The 14829-nt window shown below is 45.5% G+C and overlaps 2 protein-coding genes across 2 annotated transcripts; one reads left to right on the top strand and one right to left on the bottom strand.

Moving 5' to 3' along the window:
* The first annotated feature begins 407 nt into the window (after positions 1-407).
* On the top strand, positions 408-6982 carry LOC123189518 (copper methylamine oxidase). Its single transcript, XM_044601944.1, has 12 exons — positions 408-953; positions 3122-3231; positions 3314-3619; positions 3880-3992; positions 4099-4429; positions 4520-4735; positions 4822-5058; positions 5201-5386; positions 5599-5739; positions 6089-6357; positions 6445-6526; positions 6652-6982. The coding sequence occupies exons 1-12, from the start codon at positions 755-757 to the stop codon at positions 6775-6777; spliced, it is 2316 nt and encodes a 771-aa protein (XP_044457879.1). The 5' UTR covers positions 408-754; the 3' UTR covers positions 6778-6982.
* Positions 6983-9378: 2396 nt separating this feature from the next.
* On the bottom strand, positions 9379-12933 carry LOC123189517 (F-box protein At1g70590). Its single transcript, XM_044601943.1, has 4 exons — positions 12267-12933; positions 11385-11518; positions 10777-10959; positions 9379-10111 (listed from the first exon to the last, which is right to left on the bottom strand). The coding sequence occupies exons 1-4, from the start codon at positions 12832-12834 to the stop codon at positions 9938-9940; spliced, it is 1059 nt and encodes a 352-aa protein (XP_044457878.1). The 5' UTR covers positions 12835-12933; the 3' UTR covers positions 9379-9937.
* Between the last annotated feature and the right edge of the window lie 1896 nt (positions 12934-14829).

Here is a 14829-nt window from a genome sequence, read left to right as displayed (position 1 = left end):
AATTATCTTATCAATGTATAACCATATGGAGTATAAGCATTACTTTGGGACAGCGTGGGTGGACTTAGCAAAAAACCAGTATCCTAGTGCCCTAGCTGATTTTTTTAATACGTATACAAAACAAAAAAGCAATACACTCACTACTATACTTTTACACAACATTCCTTCTGAATTACGTACTTGTCTTATAGTAGTATTTGTCTATATACAAATGTATCTAGACACTTTTTTCAACAATTATTTCACCTAACGGCCATGGCCGAAGCGACGGTCAGGGTAGGGTTGCGTGTGCATCTAGCCGAGCGAATGAGCCGGAAGTATCCTGAATCCAGGGCAGCCCACCCACCCACATCGCACGCCCGGTCACCTTTCCCCTCGCCTTTTATAAATGCACGTGATCCCCCCGTCGCCTCGCTCTACAGAACATCCGACGCCCCAACCCAAGCCCTCTCTCCCCACCGCCACCACCACCACCACCACTCCGGTGTGCGAGCCAGCCCCAGCCTCCGCCCGGCGCACGACCCTCGGCTCTCTCGCGGAGAGGACGCACGGGCTCCCGAAACCCTGGCCCGATCCCGTAGAACCCCCCCCCTAGACGCGGAGGCCCTGACGCGGGGGAGTGAGAGAGCGGGAGCGGGGGGAGGACGAAGGCGCGGGGAGGCGGCGGCCTGTGCTGTATGTCAGATCGTGGGATCCGGCGAGGCGGAGACGGCGGAGGAGACTACGGACACGGTCAGCTCGCGAACCCGCTCCAATGGCCTCAGCTCAGGAAAAGGCGGCGCTCTGCTGCGGGGGCCCCGCGCGCGATGCCCCCAGGGCGGCGATCGCCGCGCCCGGGAAGGCGGTCTCCATGTCCGCGGCCGCCGCCGGCGGTTCCGCTGCCGGGGGCGGCGCCGTGATGGACGACATCGCGTCCGCGGCCCAGCCCACTACCGCCAAGGCCTCCTCTAAAGGTATACACGAGAAACCCGGGGATCGCCACCTCCCTTTTTTCCCTCTCTCTCCCCGCCTCTCACTCTCTCTCCATCGGGTTGGATCATGCGACTGATTTGCGAGGGACGAGGGTGTATGATCGATTTGTGTGAGCGGGCGCGGTCGATCGGGTCATGGGAAATGGGTGCCGTGCGGTGCATGGATGGCGAAGGCTGGGTAAGGCACGTGACGGTGTTTGTGTCGATCACGATTTCTCGTGGGGTCATATGCGACTGTGTGGGAATGCAACCCAGTAGCGGTGGGATCTGTATAGAGTGCGTAGCTCTCCACTCCCCGTTTGCATGCAAGCGCAGAGATGAAGAAGGATCAGCCAATTATTGTTCTAGGACCAGATTTGAGATGCAGCTAGGAACTAAAACCAAAATGCGATTTATGCAATTATTCACATAGTTCTGGTATGTATGCAATCGGGGTATGCAGATCGCCATGCATTGTTTTGTAGCAGGGGCATTGTGCATCAGCATCATCCTATTAGATCTTTTAGACTTTTAGTGACATACTAATCGACCATATCAACAATATTTTTTGTGGTTTACAGTATCTTATTTAGGCAACCTGATAATTGAATAGTTGGGGCATGACGTGCTGTTGTCTGCCTACTGTGGGCTGTGCTGTCACAAACATTTCAAGTTTTTGTTTTGTTGTTCGCTATTCTGGCTTTTGTGCTCGATAGTTGATAGTTGTTGGGTGCTTGAACTTTTTCTCTGATCATTAGTAGCAGTGATCATTTTGTTTTCCACTCACTTTTTGGTTGATGCTGAGGTTTCGTATAGGGAAAGCTGTGAAAGTGTGAGGGATATATATATATAATGATGTTACTTGTTAATTGACAATAGATGGACCAAAAAGCTTCTTGATTATTTGGGTGATGGGGCCAACACAGTTTTTTTTTTTAACTTTGGCATTCACATTTTCTAGATGCGCCACTAGGCACCATGGACAAGCTGATCAGAATATCTGATCTGCCTGGCCCGCAGAGTGGGCGGTGAACATATCTCATTGTAGTAGTGTTTGTCGGGGGCTGCTAATCATGCACAATAATTTATCGGGCTCGGTTGGCAATGGACATTCTTAAAGCAGTGTTTGTGGGGAAAGTTACGGCTAAGCTCCCATGCATCATTATCTGCACCGTCCAACTGCATCATTTTGCAGTGTGTGCGCGTTGAACACTCGATAGTTGTCTGATGAGACCCATTCTAGCTGGTCTTTCAAGTTCATCTTACTCTCAAAGATTTGTAGTTTTTGGTGGTGTCTGACAGGATCGGAATATGTAATATGAACCAAAATTATCATTAAATATCAGACAAATCATTCTTGCCCATCTCTTCCATTTAGGAAATTGACAAGCACCCAGTTTCGTTTTGGCTGAACAGATATCTTCACGAAAAAACATTTGGAAAAGGACATAATTTAACCTTAGCCCATCTCTTCGGTTTAGGAAATTGACAAGCACCCTGTTTCATTTTGTCTGAACAGATTCGTGAAAAAAACATTTGGAAACGGCCATAGTTTAATCTGATCGTAAGAAATGTCTACGTTTCAGCTGTCAAACATTAATTTTTGTATTATCTAGTGAGAGTTGTACATAATGGATGCTATTATTATGTGCTTTGTCTAATTAAATAACATGTTTTCTGATTTAGTCTACACAATTGTTGTTTGGTAAAAACGATGTGTATTTTCATATCTATGTTTATATTATTTCTTCTAACTAAGAACCTGCAAGAAGGAGCGTTAGTGGATGGAACAATATTATAAGACTTGCATTCATGCAGTATGGTCCATGTCAGTGCAGTTTTTTAGTTGCTTATAGGAGAGAGGTCAACAACAGCCATTTCTCTATCAAGTGCCCCTTTTGCCATCCTGATATGCACATGGAGCATGGTGCTCTTGACCTGCCAAATTTTCTATTATGAATGCTTGACCTATGTCATTGAAGAGTCATGTATATCTGTTGCTCTATGATTGGTGTATGTGCCTTACGTGTTAAAATTTGTTGGAAGTTATTTGAGTCAGTCCACTAGGGATCAACTATTATAGTAGTTTGAAATGTATGCCTTGTCTTAGCTGAACTATATCATACTATTCATTCCATTCCTAATGTTCTGCTCGGTGAAAAACAATGCAGGGATACCCATAATGACGAGAGCTCAAAGATTCCACCCTTTGGACCCATTATCTGCTGCCGAAATTGCAGTGGCTGTTGCAACTGTAAGAGCCGCTGGAAAATCTCCTGAGGTTTGTCAACAAGAATCTTTCTGATACTTCTCCCTGTACAACATTGAAAAATGATTTGACAAGCAGCATCCTAAAATTATAGGAACGTGACAGCATGCGTTTTGTTGAAGCTGTGCTACTGGAACCAGAAAAGAATGTTGTAGCATTAGCCGATGCCTACTTTTTCCCGCCGTTCCAACCATCACTGCTCCCTAGAACCAAAGGCTCTGCCGTCATTCCGAGCAGGTTACCTCCCAGGAGGGCTAAGCTTGTTGTCTACAATAGACATTCAAATGAGACTACCATTTGGATAGTAGAACTATCTGAAGTGCATGCAGCTACTAGAGGTGGACATCACAGAGGGAAGGTGATATCATCTGAACTTGTTCCAGATGTACAGCCTGCAATGGTAAGCCTACTTAATTTGTTTAAGTTTCAGCGTCTCAAATTCCAATTGTTAATCTGCGAACCAGTTACTCCATATAATAGTATGCAATGATATGCAACCATTATACCACTAATGATTGCTGCCGGACAACTGTTCTTTAGTTCTCCAATATTTGCGCCTACGCATCTGCCAGAACAGTCTCTTTTGACATCCTTTTGATCCTTAGGCAGCATTTAGTTTGAAATATTTTCTTGCGATTTTTTAATTATTATATATCACAGGATGCTATGGAATATGCTGAGTGTGAAGCTACTGTCAAAAATTATCCTCCATTTGTTGAAGCTATGAAGAAAAGAGGTGTGGACGACATGGAACTTGTCATGGTAGATGCCTGGTAAGCTAGCTGCCGAAATTTTATTCCATCGCGTTTTCTATTGTCGGTTATCTTTCAGCTTACATCATCATGTTATTTGATTTGAACTTCGCTCATAAACCGTCAGGTGTGCTGGCTACTACAGTGATGCTGATGCTCCCAGTCGCAGACTTGCCAGGCCTCTAATCTTTTGCCGAACTGAGAGTGATAGTCCCATGGAGAATGGTTATGCTCGTCCTGTGGAAGGGATCCATGTTGTTGTTGATATGCAGAATAATATTGTCATAGAGTTTGAAGACAGGAAGTTTGTTCCACTGCCCCCACCAGATCATTTGAGAAACTACACTCCTGGAGAAACTAGAGGTGGTGTTGATCGAAGTGATGTGAAACCTCTTATTATCAATCAGCCTGAGGGCCCAAGCTTCCGTATTAATGGCTATTTTGTGGAATGGCAGAAGGTACATGGTTGCTTAATGTTTAACCTATCATACCAGTATTAAAAAAACTTGTCACCTAGAGTTATTAACACTTCTAATGGTGTTGAGCAGTGGAATTTCCGTATTGGCTTCACCCCTAAAGAGGGTTTGGTCATCTACTCTGTTGCATATGTTGATGGTAGCCGTGGACGTAGACCTATAGCTCATAGGCTGAGCTTTGTTGAGATGGTTGTTCCTTATGGAGACCCAAGTGAACCACATTATCGCAAAAATGCTTTCGATGCTGGAGAAGATGGACTTGGCAAAAATGCTCATTCTCTTAAGAAGGTCATTTGCTCAGTTCTAGGCATTTTTTCTCTTTTATCAGTTTGAGTCTCATCTGACTATATTCTCTATCTTTTTTGCGTGTATAGGGGTGTGATTGCTTGGGTTACATCAAGTATTTTGATGCACACTTCACGAACTTTACCGGTCATGTGGAGACAATTGAGAACTGTGTGTGTCTCCACGAGGAGGACCATGGAATCCTTTGGAAACACCAAGATTGGAGAACTGGTTTAGCAGAAGTTAGGCGATCAAGGAGGCTCACGGTGTCGTTTATCTGCACAGTTGCCAACTATGAATATGGTTTTTACTGGCACTTTTATCAGGTAACTATAACTATTTCGAATAGACTTTGAGATTTAGTAAATTAATATTTTGAATCCAGCTCTTCTATTGAATGGCATGATGCATCTATGTTCTATGATTTATTTATTGTAATGTAACTATTAGTTTTTTCCTTGGTTATAGGATGGTAAGATAGAAGCTGAAGTAAAACTTACTGGAATTCTGAGTTTGGGAGCTCTGATGCCTGGGGAATCAAGGAAATATGGTACAACTATTGCTCCTAGTCTGTATGCACCTGTCCACCAGCATTTCTTTGTTGCCCGTATGGACATGGCTGTTGATTGCAAACCTAACGAAGCTCATAATCAGGTGGGTCCCTTTTTACGCATTTTCTTATTATCAAAATGCCATGAGAAACTAGTTCAAGAAATGGACCACTGCATGCATCTCTAAATGGAAGTTGATTGCTAGCTTCATGCCTTTTGACTATACTGGCCTTGTAGAATAACTTTGTATTCCTTTTGTACAATGCACCCTTCAATATTTGCATAGTGCATTTGACGTGCTTGTTTCTATCACAGGTGGTTGAAGTGAATGTCAAAGTCGAAAGTGCAGGCACAAATAATGTGCACAACAATGCTTTCTATGCTGAAGAAAAAATACTGAAATCCGAGTTGCAAGCAATGAGAGATTGTGACCCTTCATCTGCGCGACATTGGATTGTAAGAGCACATACGTACATGCTTGTTTGTTCTCTTCTTTTTATCATGTCATTGTCAATTATTCATGGCAACACATCAAATTATAATCATCCATGATAACAGACCATATCTCATTGTGCATAACTGCAAATGTTACTTCAGAATTTTCTGTCATCAAGCAGCTGCATCTCTCCTGATTTTCTTTAGTGTTCATGTCAGCAATGACATACCAGTTGCACAAGAAGCATGTCAAATGTTATCGACACCATGTTCACACCTCTCAGCAAAGCACTTTATTTTTTGTTTGGGAGCCTTGGGGCAGCTGATCATACTGCTTTTCTTCCATGTTTCTTGTTTGCATCTTGATCAGGTTAGGAACACAAGGGCTGTAAATCGTACCGGACAACCAACTGGTTTCAGACTCGTGCCTGGTTCAAACTGTTTGCCATTTGCTCTGCCCGAGGCAAAGTTTCTTCGAAGAGCAGGGTTCCTAAAGCACAATCTTTGGGTGACACCATACAAGAGCGATGAGAAGTTTCCTGGAGGGGAGTTCCCCAACCAGAATCCACGTCTTCACGAGGGTTTGGCTACTTGGGTGAAGAAGGATAGACCCTTGGAGGAAACTGACATCGTCCTCTGGTACACATTTGCCTTGCACGCTGATATCCAGCATTGTTTCTTCAGTTTGCAGTTCGCGATCCTTACAACTGAATTTTGCATCTGTAGGTATGTATTTGGGCTCACCCACATCCCAAGGCTTGAAGACTGGCCGGTCATGCCGGTGGAACGCATCGGCTTCATGCTCATGGTACCACAGTTTGAGCCTTTCAAAATCCTCCTTCTGTAGTAGTTTTGATTCCAGAGATGAAATCGCCGCGTTCTGTCATTACTTCACGATCTCAGCTCAATGTACGCTTGTTTTCTCCTTTGCAGCCACATGGATTCTTCAACTGCTCGCCTGCTGTTGACGTGCCTCCTGGCACTTCTGATGCCGCCGATGTCAAGGAAGCAGAGTCGCCTAAAGCCATCCAGAACGGCAGCCTTGTTTCCAAGCTCTGAAGCTTCGCGGCTCCTCAAAAGAACAAACTGGCAATAAAAGTTATCTTCTCGTGGTCTGTTTCGTTTTCTGTAATATGTTTGTTTTGCTGCTCTGAATGATTGTGAATGTTAAGCTGCACTAGTAGCATCTAATAATGTCTGGACTGGCATAATGCCTGTATAAATAGAAGTGTGTTGCCCTTTGGGGGCAATGGTTGCCATGTCATCGATCATTTGCTGGACTGGCGCACTGCATGTCGGCGTCCACCTGGTGGAGGAGGTGGTGGTTGGCCTCCGCCTCTGAATGGATGGAGTCGAGGATGGCTTGCTGCTCTGCCACCTCCTCCGTTTGGGCCATCTCAAACTCTGCCAACGCCTTGGGCATGGCGAAGCTCGCAGCTGGATCCGCCTTGCTTGTGTCCTCCTTTGGAGTCCTCCTCCTGCGGCTTTGGCTAGTCCGGAGGTAGGCCGACCATGATCCGGGCATCGTGTCTAGCCTTGATTTGCTCAAGTGAGCTCGAGCCGCCGCTTCAGCATGGGCATGGTGTACGTAGTGATCTAACACCTCGGCATGGCTAGCGGCAAACGAATTGGAATGTGGGAGCGGCGAAGGAGTGAGCATGGCGTAGGTAGTGATCCAGCACCTCGGCATGGCTAGCGGTGGACAAATTGGAATGTGGTGGCGGTGGAGGGGAGAGGGGTATGGGGGTCTATAAGGTTTGGGTGCTGATGGCGTCCAACATAAATAGGCGGACTAGGGTCCTTGGGTGGCGTGCCAGAGCGGCAACACGCGACGCCATCAAGAATCGGACAAGACGCCTATCGGCCCGATGACTTTTTGACTATTTTCCACATGGGCAGTCTTTTTTTAGGGGTGCATAGGTCCTAGCAGTCCGACGTAATAACGATTCGGTACAATTGATAGAATTGTCTTTTGTTTTTTTTTGACAGCAAATAAACTTTATTTCTCAAATAATAGACAAGTCGTTTACAATAGCCTGAGAAATAAAGTCAGGGGTAAAATCTTCCCAAAGATGAGAGGATCTACTAAGGGAAGAATGCTTTGCTAGGAGATCAGCAACCTCGTTCACTTCCCTAAAACAGTGTAGGTAGGACACTGATGCAAAATCGGTACAGATTTGCTTGCCGTCCATCACCACGGCTGCGTCATTACCATTGTAAATCTCTTGTTGGTCAAAAGCCTGTACAGCATTCAGGTTATCTGACTCCAAGATGAGAGAGTTACAGCCAATGTGTTGCGCTAGCCAAGCCCCGTTTATGATGGCTTGTATTTCCGCTGATTCGGCGGTGATCACATGTGGAATGAACCATGCCGCGGCTGCAACGAACTCTCCTCTGTCATCTCGAGCAATCGCGCCCACTGCACCTGACATAGTTTCAGTACTAAACGAGGCATCAACGTTAATCTTCACCCATCCTCTAGGTGGTTTCCTCCACATCTGCTCTCGTTTTCTATCTGGTATATTAGTTTTTGAAGCTCGGAAGAAGTTTGTACACAGTACCTTGATAGTAGTAGCAGTACGCTCCGGGGACGTTATACTTTCCCCCTTGACAAGCTGTCTTCTCTGCCACCAAATATACCACGCTGCAACTGCAAATAATTCTGCTTTTGGCAATCCGTCCGCACTATCTTGGGCTCTTTGCAGTATTTCCATCGTTATCGAACCCGACCGGTCTTCGGCGATAGCTTTCTTGATGTCTTCTGATAGTCCCAGTTCTTCCCAGATTTTCATCGCTCTCTGGCAACTGAAGAGGCAATGTTGGATGTCCTCTAACCCAATCTTACAAACCGGACACTGTGCGGACGTAGGGATGTGACGCCCAGCAAGAATACCCAAACAGGGCAGTACACCTTTTAGACATTTCCAAACAAAGTGCTTTACTTTGCCAGGGATAGCCAGGCTCCATATTAGTTTCCAGATGGGGTTTATACTGGTGCTTCCCTGCCCATCCGGGTGCTGCCAATGGCGTCCATATTGATGCTCAAACTCAACATGATAGGCCGATCTTACTGTAAATGATCCTGAGCGTGTATCATTCCATGCGACGAAATCCTCCATCACTTCAACCCGTAAGGGAATAAGAATTGTCTTTTGTTACTAAGACTCTTAGCTAAAAGTAACTGTTCTTTTCAATTTCCTCCTTTTAACTCGCAATTATCCTATGTGGCACTGATAGAATTGTCTTGCTTGTTACTCCCTCCGTCTCTGAATTCTAGTTTTTGTCTTGAGTCAAAATTTAGAACTTTGATCACCTTTAGGAAAAAGTAAAAGCATTTATGTCGTTAAATGTACTTTGATAATATATCAATTTGATGTCATATATATTACTACTATTTTCTATAAAATTGGTCAAAATTTTAAAACTTTGACTTAGAACAAATGCTAGATGTACATTTATTCACAGACAGAGGGAGTACTAAAAGACTCGTAGCTAAAAGAAACTGTTATTTTCAATTTCCCCTTTTTCTCACAATTATCCTAGGTGGCATTGTTAAGGTAGCATCGTGTAGCGACGACACTCACACGTTTCTCCAACATTTCCCAAATCTTGCTCATCATGCTGGGTTCTATTGACAAGACATAAGTACATTTGCAAGCATATTATTTATCTTCAACATTTCCTCAATCACCAAAACAAAGATGCGATGCAATTCTAGTTTGCATCATTCCTTTCAACTGTGATACAGCACTATACACCTTTCACACATTTGGTGACTAAAGAGTAGTACTAGCACCCAATCGTTTCTACTTATCACAAAGATGCAATTGTTCAGTCTTCAGGTCAGCTGAACCAAAGCTTTTCTTGGGCTGTACTATACAGTTTTACCCAGCATTCCACTACTTTGTGTCCCTCATCGCCATTTGACCAACTTCCCCGTCACAATCTGTAATGATAGGATTTACAAGCAAGCCAAGGCAAAGGACATGAAGATGATTTTGATGTACTCCCTCCGTCCGGAATTAGTTGACGCTCAAACGGATGTATCTAGACGTATTTCAGAGCTAGGTACATCCGTTTGAATGTCAACTAATTCCGGACGGAGGAAGTAGATGCGTACATGCCCACTTGGCCCTTTGGGAAGCGCCTGATTTGGAAATGATGTAGTTAATGGCCAGCCCCATAAAGGGGTTGTTAGTGTTTGGTAGGAGCCATCTGCTCATCTTCTGGCAGAGAGAGATTTCGGTCGCCATTTATCAGCATCTGAAAGGGCACGTTGGGCATTCGCAGGAGAGAGTGATTCAAGTATTACATCTCTCATATGTGAGGCGGCACTTTCTCCATGGCGTGTTGCCAGCTCTAGATACATAAGAGACCTGATCTTGTCTCCTGCCTAAACAACATAAGCATCATCATTAAAAGGATGTAACAAGAAGATACATGTAATGCATGACTTAAACACTGAAGAGCCAGTCATTATAGTGTTACAGACAGTGCATCTGACCTTTCTTTTTAGAGAAAAAAATAAAGATAAGAATGGTTGGCATATCATAAAGATTATGTGTGTCAATGGCCCAGCTTGTTTACAATGCTGACCTTCATTACCAGTGCAGGCACTGTATCATGGTTGTTTGTTCTCAATTTTCCTTAATCCAACCATCTTGACAAAGATATTATATACTGCTGCTTTCGTTTCTGTCTACCTAGGTCTCTTTTTGTGAGAATATATCTATGCCAAACTAAACCAACATCAAAATGGGGTGGTTTGGTGTAGGTCCTAGGTAGAAAGTCAACTGCTCCTTGCTGCTACAATTGTATGCAGCCTGAGGACTTCCAAACTAAAAGAACAAAGCATCACACAGTGGGCAACAATTATGCATTGATAAATGTAGTGGCACACAATGCAGGATGGCAGGAAAAAATAAATACATACAATGAACGCATCATTTCTTCACAAGAAAACCATTCCAAAATGAAAATATGTAATCAGTTTAAGATAATAGTTCAGATATGTAATACATGCATTCCCGAGGAATAAAAGGAAAAGGGATGACATACCGCACAGAGTTTAATACCAGACTCATAAAGAGCCTTTCTGTGACCACAATCAGCAGCTAGTTGCAGCCACTTCTTTGCACGCACTGGATCCGGTGTAAACCCTTCACCAAAGCCATAACACAAGGAAACATTATACATGGCTCGTACATTCCCTCCTTCTGCAGCTCGTAAGTACCACTTTGCCTGCATTTACAAGTTTCTGTCAGTTTGAAATGTAAAGGTAAGAACCTTAACATAATTGCTACGGAGGGTAATCTTGTATCGACCAGCTCCTGTATTATGAGGGATCCGGGTGATATAATCCTGATAACCTTGGTAGGGTGTCAAGATCAATGAATCAGTTCTCTAAGCGAAGTTCAACAACTAAAAGCATGAAAGCACAACAAATCAGCTTCAAAATCCTCACAGAGCCAAAAATAAGAACACCTATACGCTGTCTAATGCAGAACTAGTTCACACATGAGATGCGCTACCAATAAATCCTAGAGAGACTAGATATCAAAACAGTGAAACTGGTTCCACTTGTAAGTATCAGGAGTAACTAATTACTTTGATCTGGGGAAAAAAAATGAAAATCACAGCTGTGTAACACAGAGCTGGTATCTTACAGCTTCCCGTTGATTACGCTTGATTCCTTTTCCATTCTGCAAGCAGAGGGCTAGGTTGTACTGGGCACGAACATTGCCTGCGGATGCAGCTGGATAAAACCATCTAACAGCTTCCTCGGCCTGGGGTGGATCAGCTGTAGTGTAAAGAGATTTGGCAACATTGTCAATTCTGAATTTCTAATGCTCCGAGATGAAGAGTTTGATTGAAAACAAGTTGGTAAAATACATAAAAGGTATTTCCTCTGCGAGTTAGGTATTTATCACTCTTTAGAGGTTATAATCAGACTGAAAGAACCTGAGACTTTACTTAAAAGGCCAGCAGAACCCCAGAGTTTTTTTAACACTTAAACTCCTTTTATTAACTAGCGATCACAGTAGCATCAAATACAAGCAAAGGGGTAATAATAGGCACTAGGGGCATCATCAAACCAAGTACTAAGAGAAGAAAACCTAGCCATTCTAGCCAACTCATGCGCTACGGCATTTCCTTCCCCATGACAGTGCTCGAAATGGACCTGAATAAGATCCCGAGACATATGGTAGCAGTTATCAAAGATTGCAGCCGCCGGTCCTGAGAAATTGCCACCGCCATTCATTGCGTTGATCACGTCATTACTATCGGAGTTTATGATCAACCGGGAGCAGAGCCCCAGAGTTTACCTAAAAGACACAGCAGAAGGCAAACGCCACAGCCAGAACAATCAATAATTCCCCCTATAAAAGATCGTCTCGGACTGTGCGGTAAACAAATCTAATCATGCCTGCCAATCTAGGATAGTATGGGACCAGACAAATTCGTCCTAATAAGATTGTATACTAACCATTTTGCTACCAGCTCGAACAACCCTCCAAGAAAGGAAATATAGGCCAAATCTACGATACCTTCGAGGTAGGACACTCCGAGATTGCACATGCCGACAGGGTGTCCCAGCTCCGACGCCGCCTGGTAGTACCCCACCGCCTCCTCCCGTTGCCCCTCCTCCCAGCACATCAGCCCGGCGTCCACCATGGCAGCCGCGGACCCCAGCCTCGCCGCCCGCTTGAAGAGACCCAGCGCGCTCTGCCTCGCCGCCTCGCGCCTCTCGCCGTCGAGTCCGGCGGGAACGGCGGAGCCGTGCTTGAGGCGGCGCCCGTGCGCGTGCAGCGCCGCCGCCTCGCGGAGCGGCTGCAGCGCGTCTCGCCACGAGCGACACGCACGGCTGGCGGCCGAGACGTCGGCGGCGCCGGCCGCGGACAGCGCCCGGTGGAGGAGCTCCGGCGGGAGGGACTCGAAGTCCGCGCCGGAGCAGACGGGGGCGTTCTTGGGCGGGGGAGCCGGCGGCTCCGGCTTGGGCTTCTTGGAGTGGCGGCGGCGCCGGCGGCGGTGGGGGTCCGAGGACGCGCGGAGCCGGGAGGAGAAGGGCGCCGGCGAGGGGTTGGGCGGCGGCCAGGTGCGGCTCGCGGCGTCCATGAGGGGATGGGGACGCGTTCAGCCGCCCGGCGTTCGGGGGAAAGCGGTTTGGAAGGACGGGATTGCGAGGGTGGGGTGTGCACCAGCACCAGTGCGGTGGCCGGGGAGGTCAATGGATTGCGGTTGGGTTAAGCCGGTTTGGTCTTGATGACCGGTGGGGCCCGCGTCGAAGCGGCCACGTAATTGGCGCGCTGACAGTGACACGTCGCGGTCGGCTGCCAAGGTTTCATTTCTTTAGGAATTTTTGAGGAGTCCATTACCCACCTACGTTTGGACAAGTTGCGAACAAAAATAATCTGATTAACGTGATCCCGAGCCGTCCAATCTTTAGAGGAGAAACCCCTCTCTACTTGAAACATCTCTTTTAAATAAGTTTGCAACATCAAAAACATCTTCAGCGCGAACACAACTCAAGCCGGCAGTCAGGTCAGTTTTGGCCGGGTCAACGTCTACCAGACCCGTCCGCCCGAGACCCACGCCCCTCCCCATGGGTCTGGATGTTAACAACCTAGTACTGTATTGCCTCAACTAGTAAGCATTCAGAGATTACAAGCTACTTGTGAAGGAATTGGAAGCTATTTAACGGAGTTCAGGAGGAGACAAGGGAAGAAAGCGAGGGAGAGGAGAGGAGACGCATGCCTCGCCATCCAAAAGCCAAAGCCTATTTGTCCAGCCCACCCATTCCGTGGTCCTTCCTAGTCATTTTATAGTGCCTGATCCTACTACCATCTTGGTTGGGCCTCTTGCGACGATGATGGCCCACCGAGTGAAGGTAAGGGTCGTTGACAATCCCTCCCCCATAAGATTCCACTTGCCCTCAAGTCGATGTTGTATAGCGCCACCAGGATCCCATGGTCAACGTGAATTTGACGTCGGTTGAAGAAGTGAAGGCTTATCGAGGAAGACATCTATGTGAGCTTGGTTGATGATGATGACTTGAGCCATGACATTTCTTCGTTCACTAAAGGCCACTTCCCACACGTCAGTGCCATGCATATATTGCTCTCAACTGAACACCGAACACTTAGATCACATAGCACTAGAAGTCTCAACGGTGCCCGTGTCATAGAAATCTTTTGTCTGGTTTGATTATCAAGAGATAAGGGCTCAAAGTCGATGGACCATGGCACCCAAGCGATCATCCAAATCATCAGGCGATTGAACTCAAACGCCAGTTGTATAAAGCAACTGTCATAGGAATCAGATGGATGAGAAGTTGCAGTGCACCATGTCGATGGCAGAACACTTAGCGATGATTCTACTGGCAATCATGTTGAAACCAGATATCTTCAGCACAAGTGAAAAGGAGAAGGTATTTTTTGCACTACAACAGGTACTTTGGCAAAGAACATACCACTTGGGTTATTGTTGGAGATCCATGATGAAAATTCTTCACATAAGCAACCGTCAGATCAAATAAAATATGGCCAAAACCTTCACTTCTCATTGTAGAGGACTCCAAGTCGAGTGTCCATGCATTTTTCCAATTTTGCACCTTGAAACCCCAAATACTAGAGTATTCCTTGAAGCAGTAGAAAATATTGGCTCGTAGGGAACCAATCAACCATGCAATCCCCCACTGAATTTGTTCAAAACTATAGCCATACAAAAAGGCTTTTCCAATAGGGTAAAACTAGAACCAACCCTCAAGTAATGGATGTAACAATGGAACCTTCCATTGCATTAGTACTTACAACAAGTATATGAAATTCGTACATGCAATTTTGGAGCACTTGCCATTTAACCAGACAATCTTCCATTGAATAAGCTCAAGACCACACTGCAACTCCACTCTAAAAGAATTCAGTGTAGAGAAGGAATCGTACCTCTTCAGCACCTTATGGAAAAAACTTGGCATTGGATACATACAGGATCTTAGCATCCCATTACTGTCAGGTGGTTTGGCTACTGGTATACAAGGAAAAAAACTCCCACTAGGTTAATTGTCAGTGCTGCCCTAGATATACTTCACAGGAATAAAGTGCCCACTGATTT

The sequence above is a fragment of the Triticum aestivum genome, chromosome 2A (genome assembly GCF_018294505.1).
Source record: "Triticum aestivum cultivar Chinese Spring chromosome 2A, IWGSC CS RefSeq v2.1, whole genome shotgun sequence".
Classification (NCBI taxonomy): domain Eukaryota; kingdom Viridiplantae; phylum Streptophyta; class Magnoliopsida; order Poales; family Poaceae; genus Triticum; species Triticum aestivum.
This window is presented reverse-complemented; position numbering and strand designations above follow the sequence as displayed.

Bases quoted from the DNA above. Each gene is read 5' to 3' on its own strand.
- LOC123189517 (XM_044601943.1), bottom strand. From the start codon at position 12,834: ATGGACGCCGCGAGCCGCACCTGGCCGCCGCCCAACCCCTCGCCGGCG. The intron at 11,519-12,266 runs GTATCGTAGATT...TTTACACTACAG, and splicing joins CGGAGTGTCCTACCTCGAAG to CTGATCCACCCCAGGCCGAG. The intron at 10,960-11,384 runs GTAAGATACCAG...TTGTAAATGCAG, and splicing joins AGCGTAATCAACGGGAAGCT to GCAAAGTGGTACTTACGAGC.
- LOC123189518 (XM_044601944.1), top strand. From the start codon at position 755: ATGGCCTCAGCTCAGGAAAAGGCGGCGCTCTGCTGCGGGGGCCCCGCG. The intron at 3,993-4,098 runs GTAAGCTAGCTG...ATAAACCGTCAG, and splicing joins CTTGTCATGGTAGATGCCTG to GTGTGCTGGCTACTACAGTG. The intron at 4,736-4,821 runs GTCATTTGCTCA...TTGCGTGTATAG, and splicing joins ATGCTCATTCTCTTAAGAAG to GGGTGTGATTGCTTGGGTTA.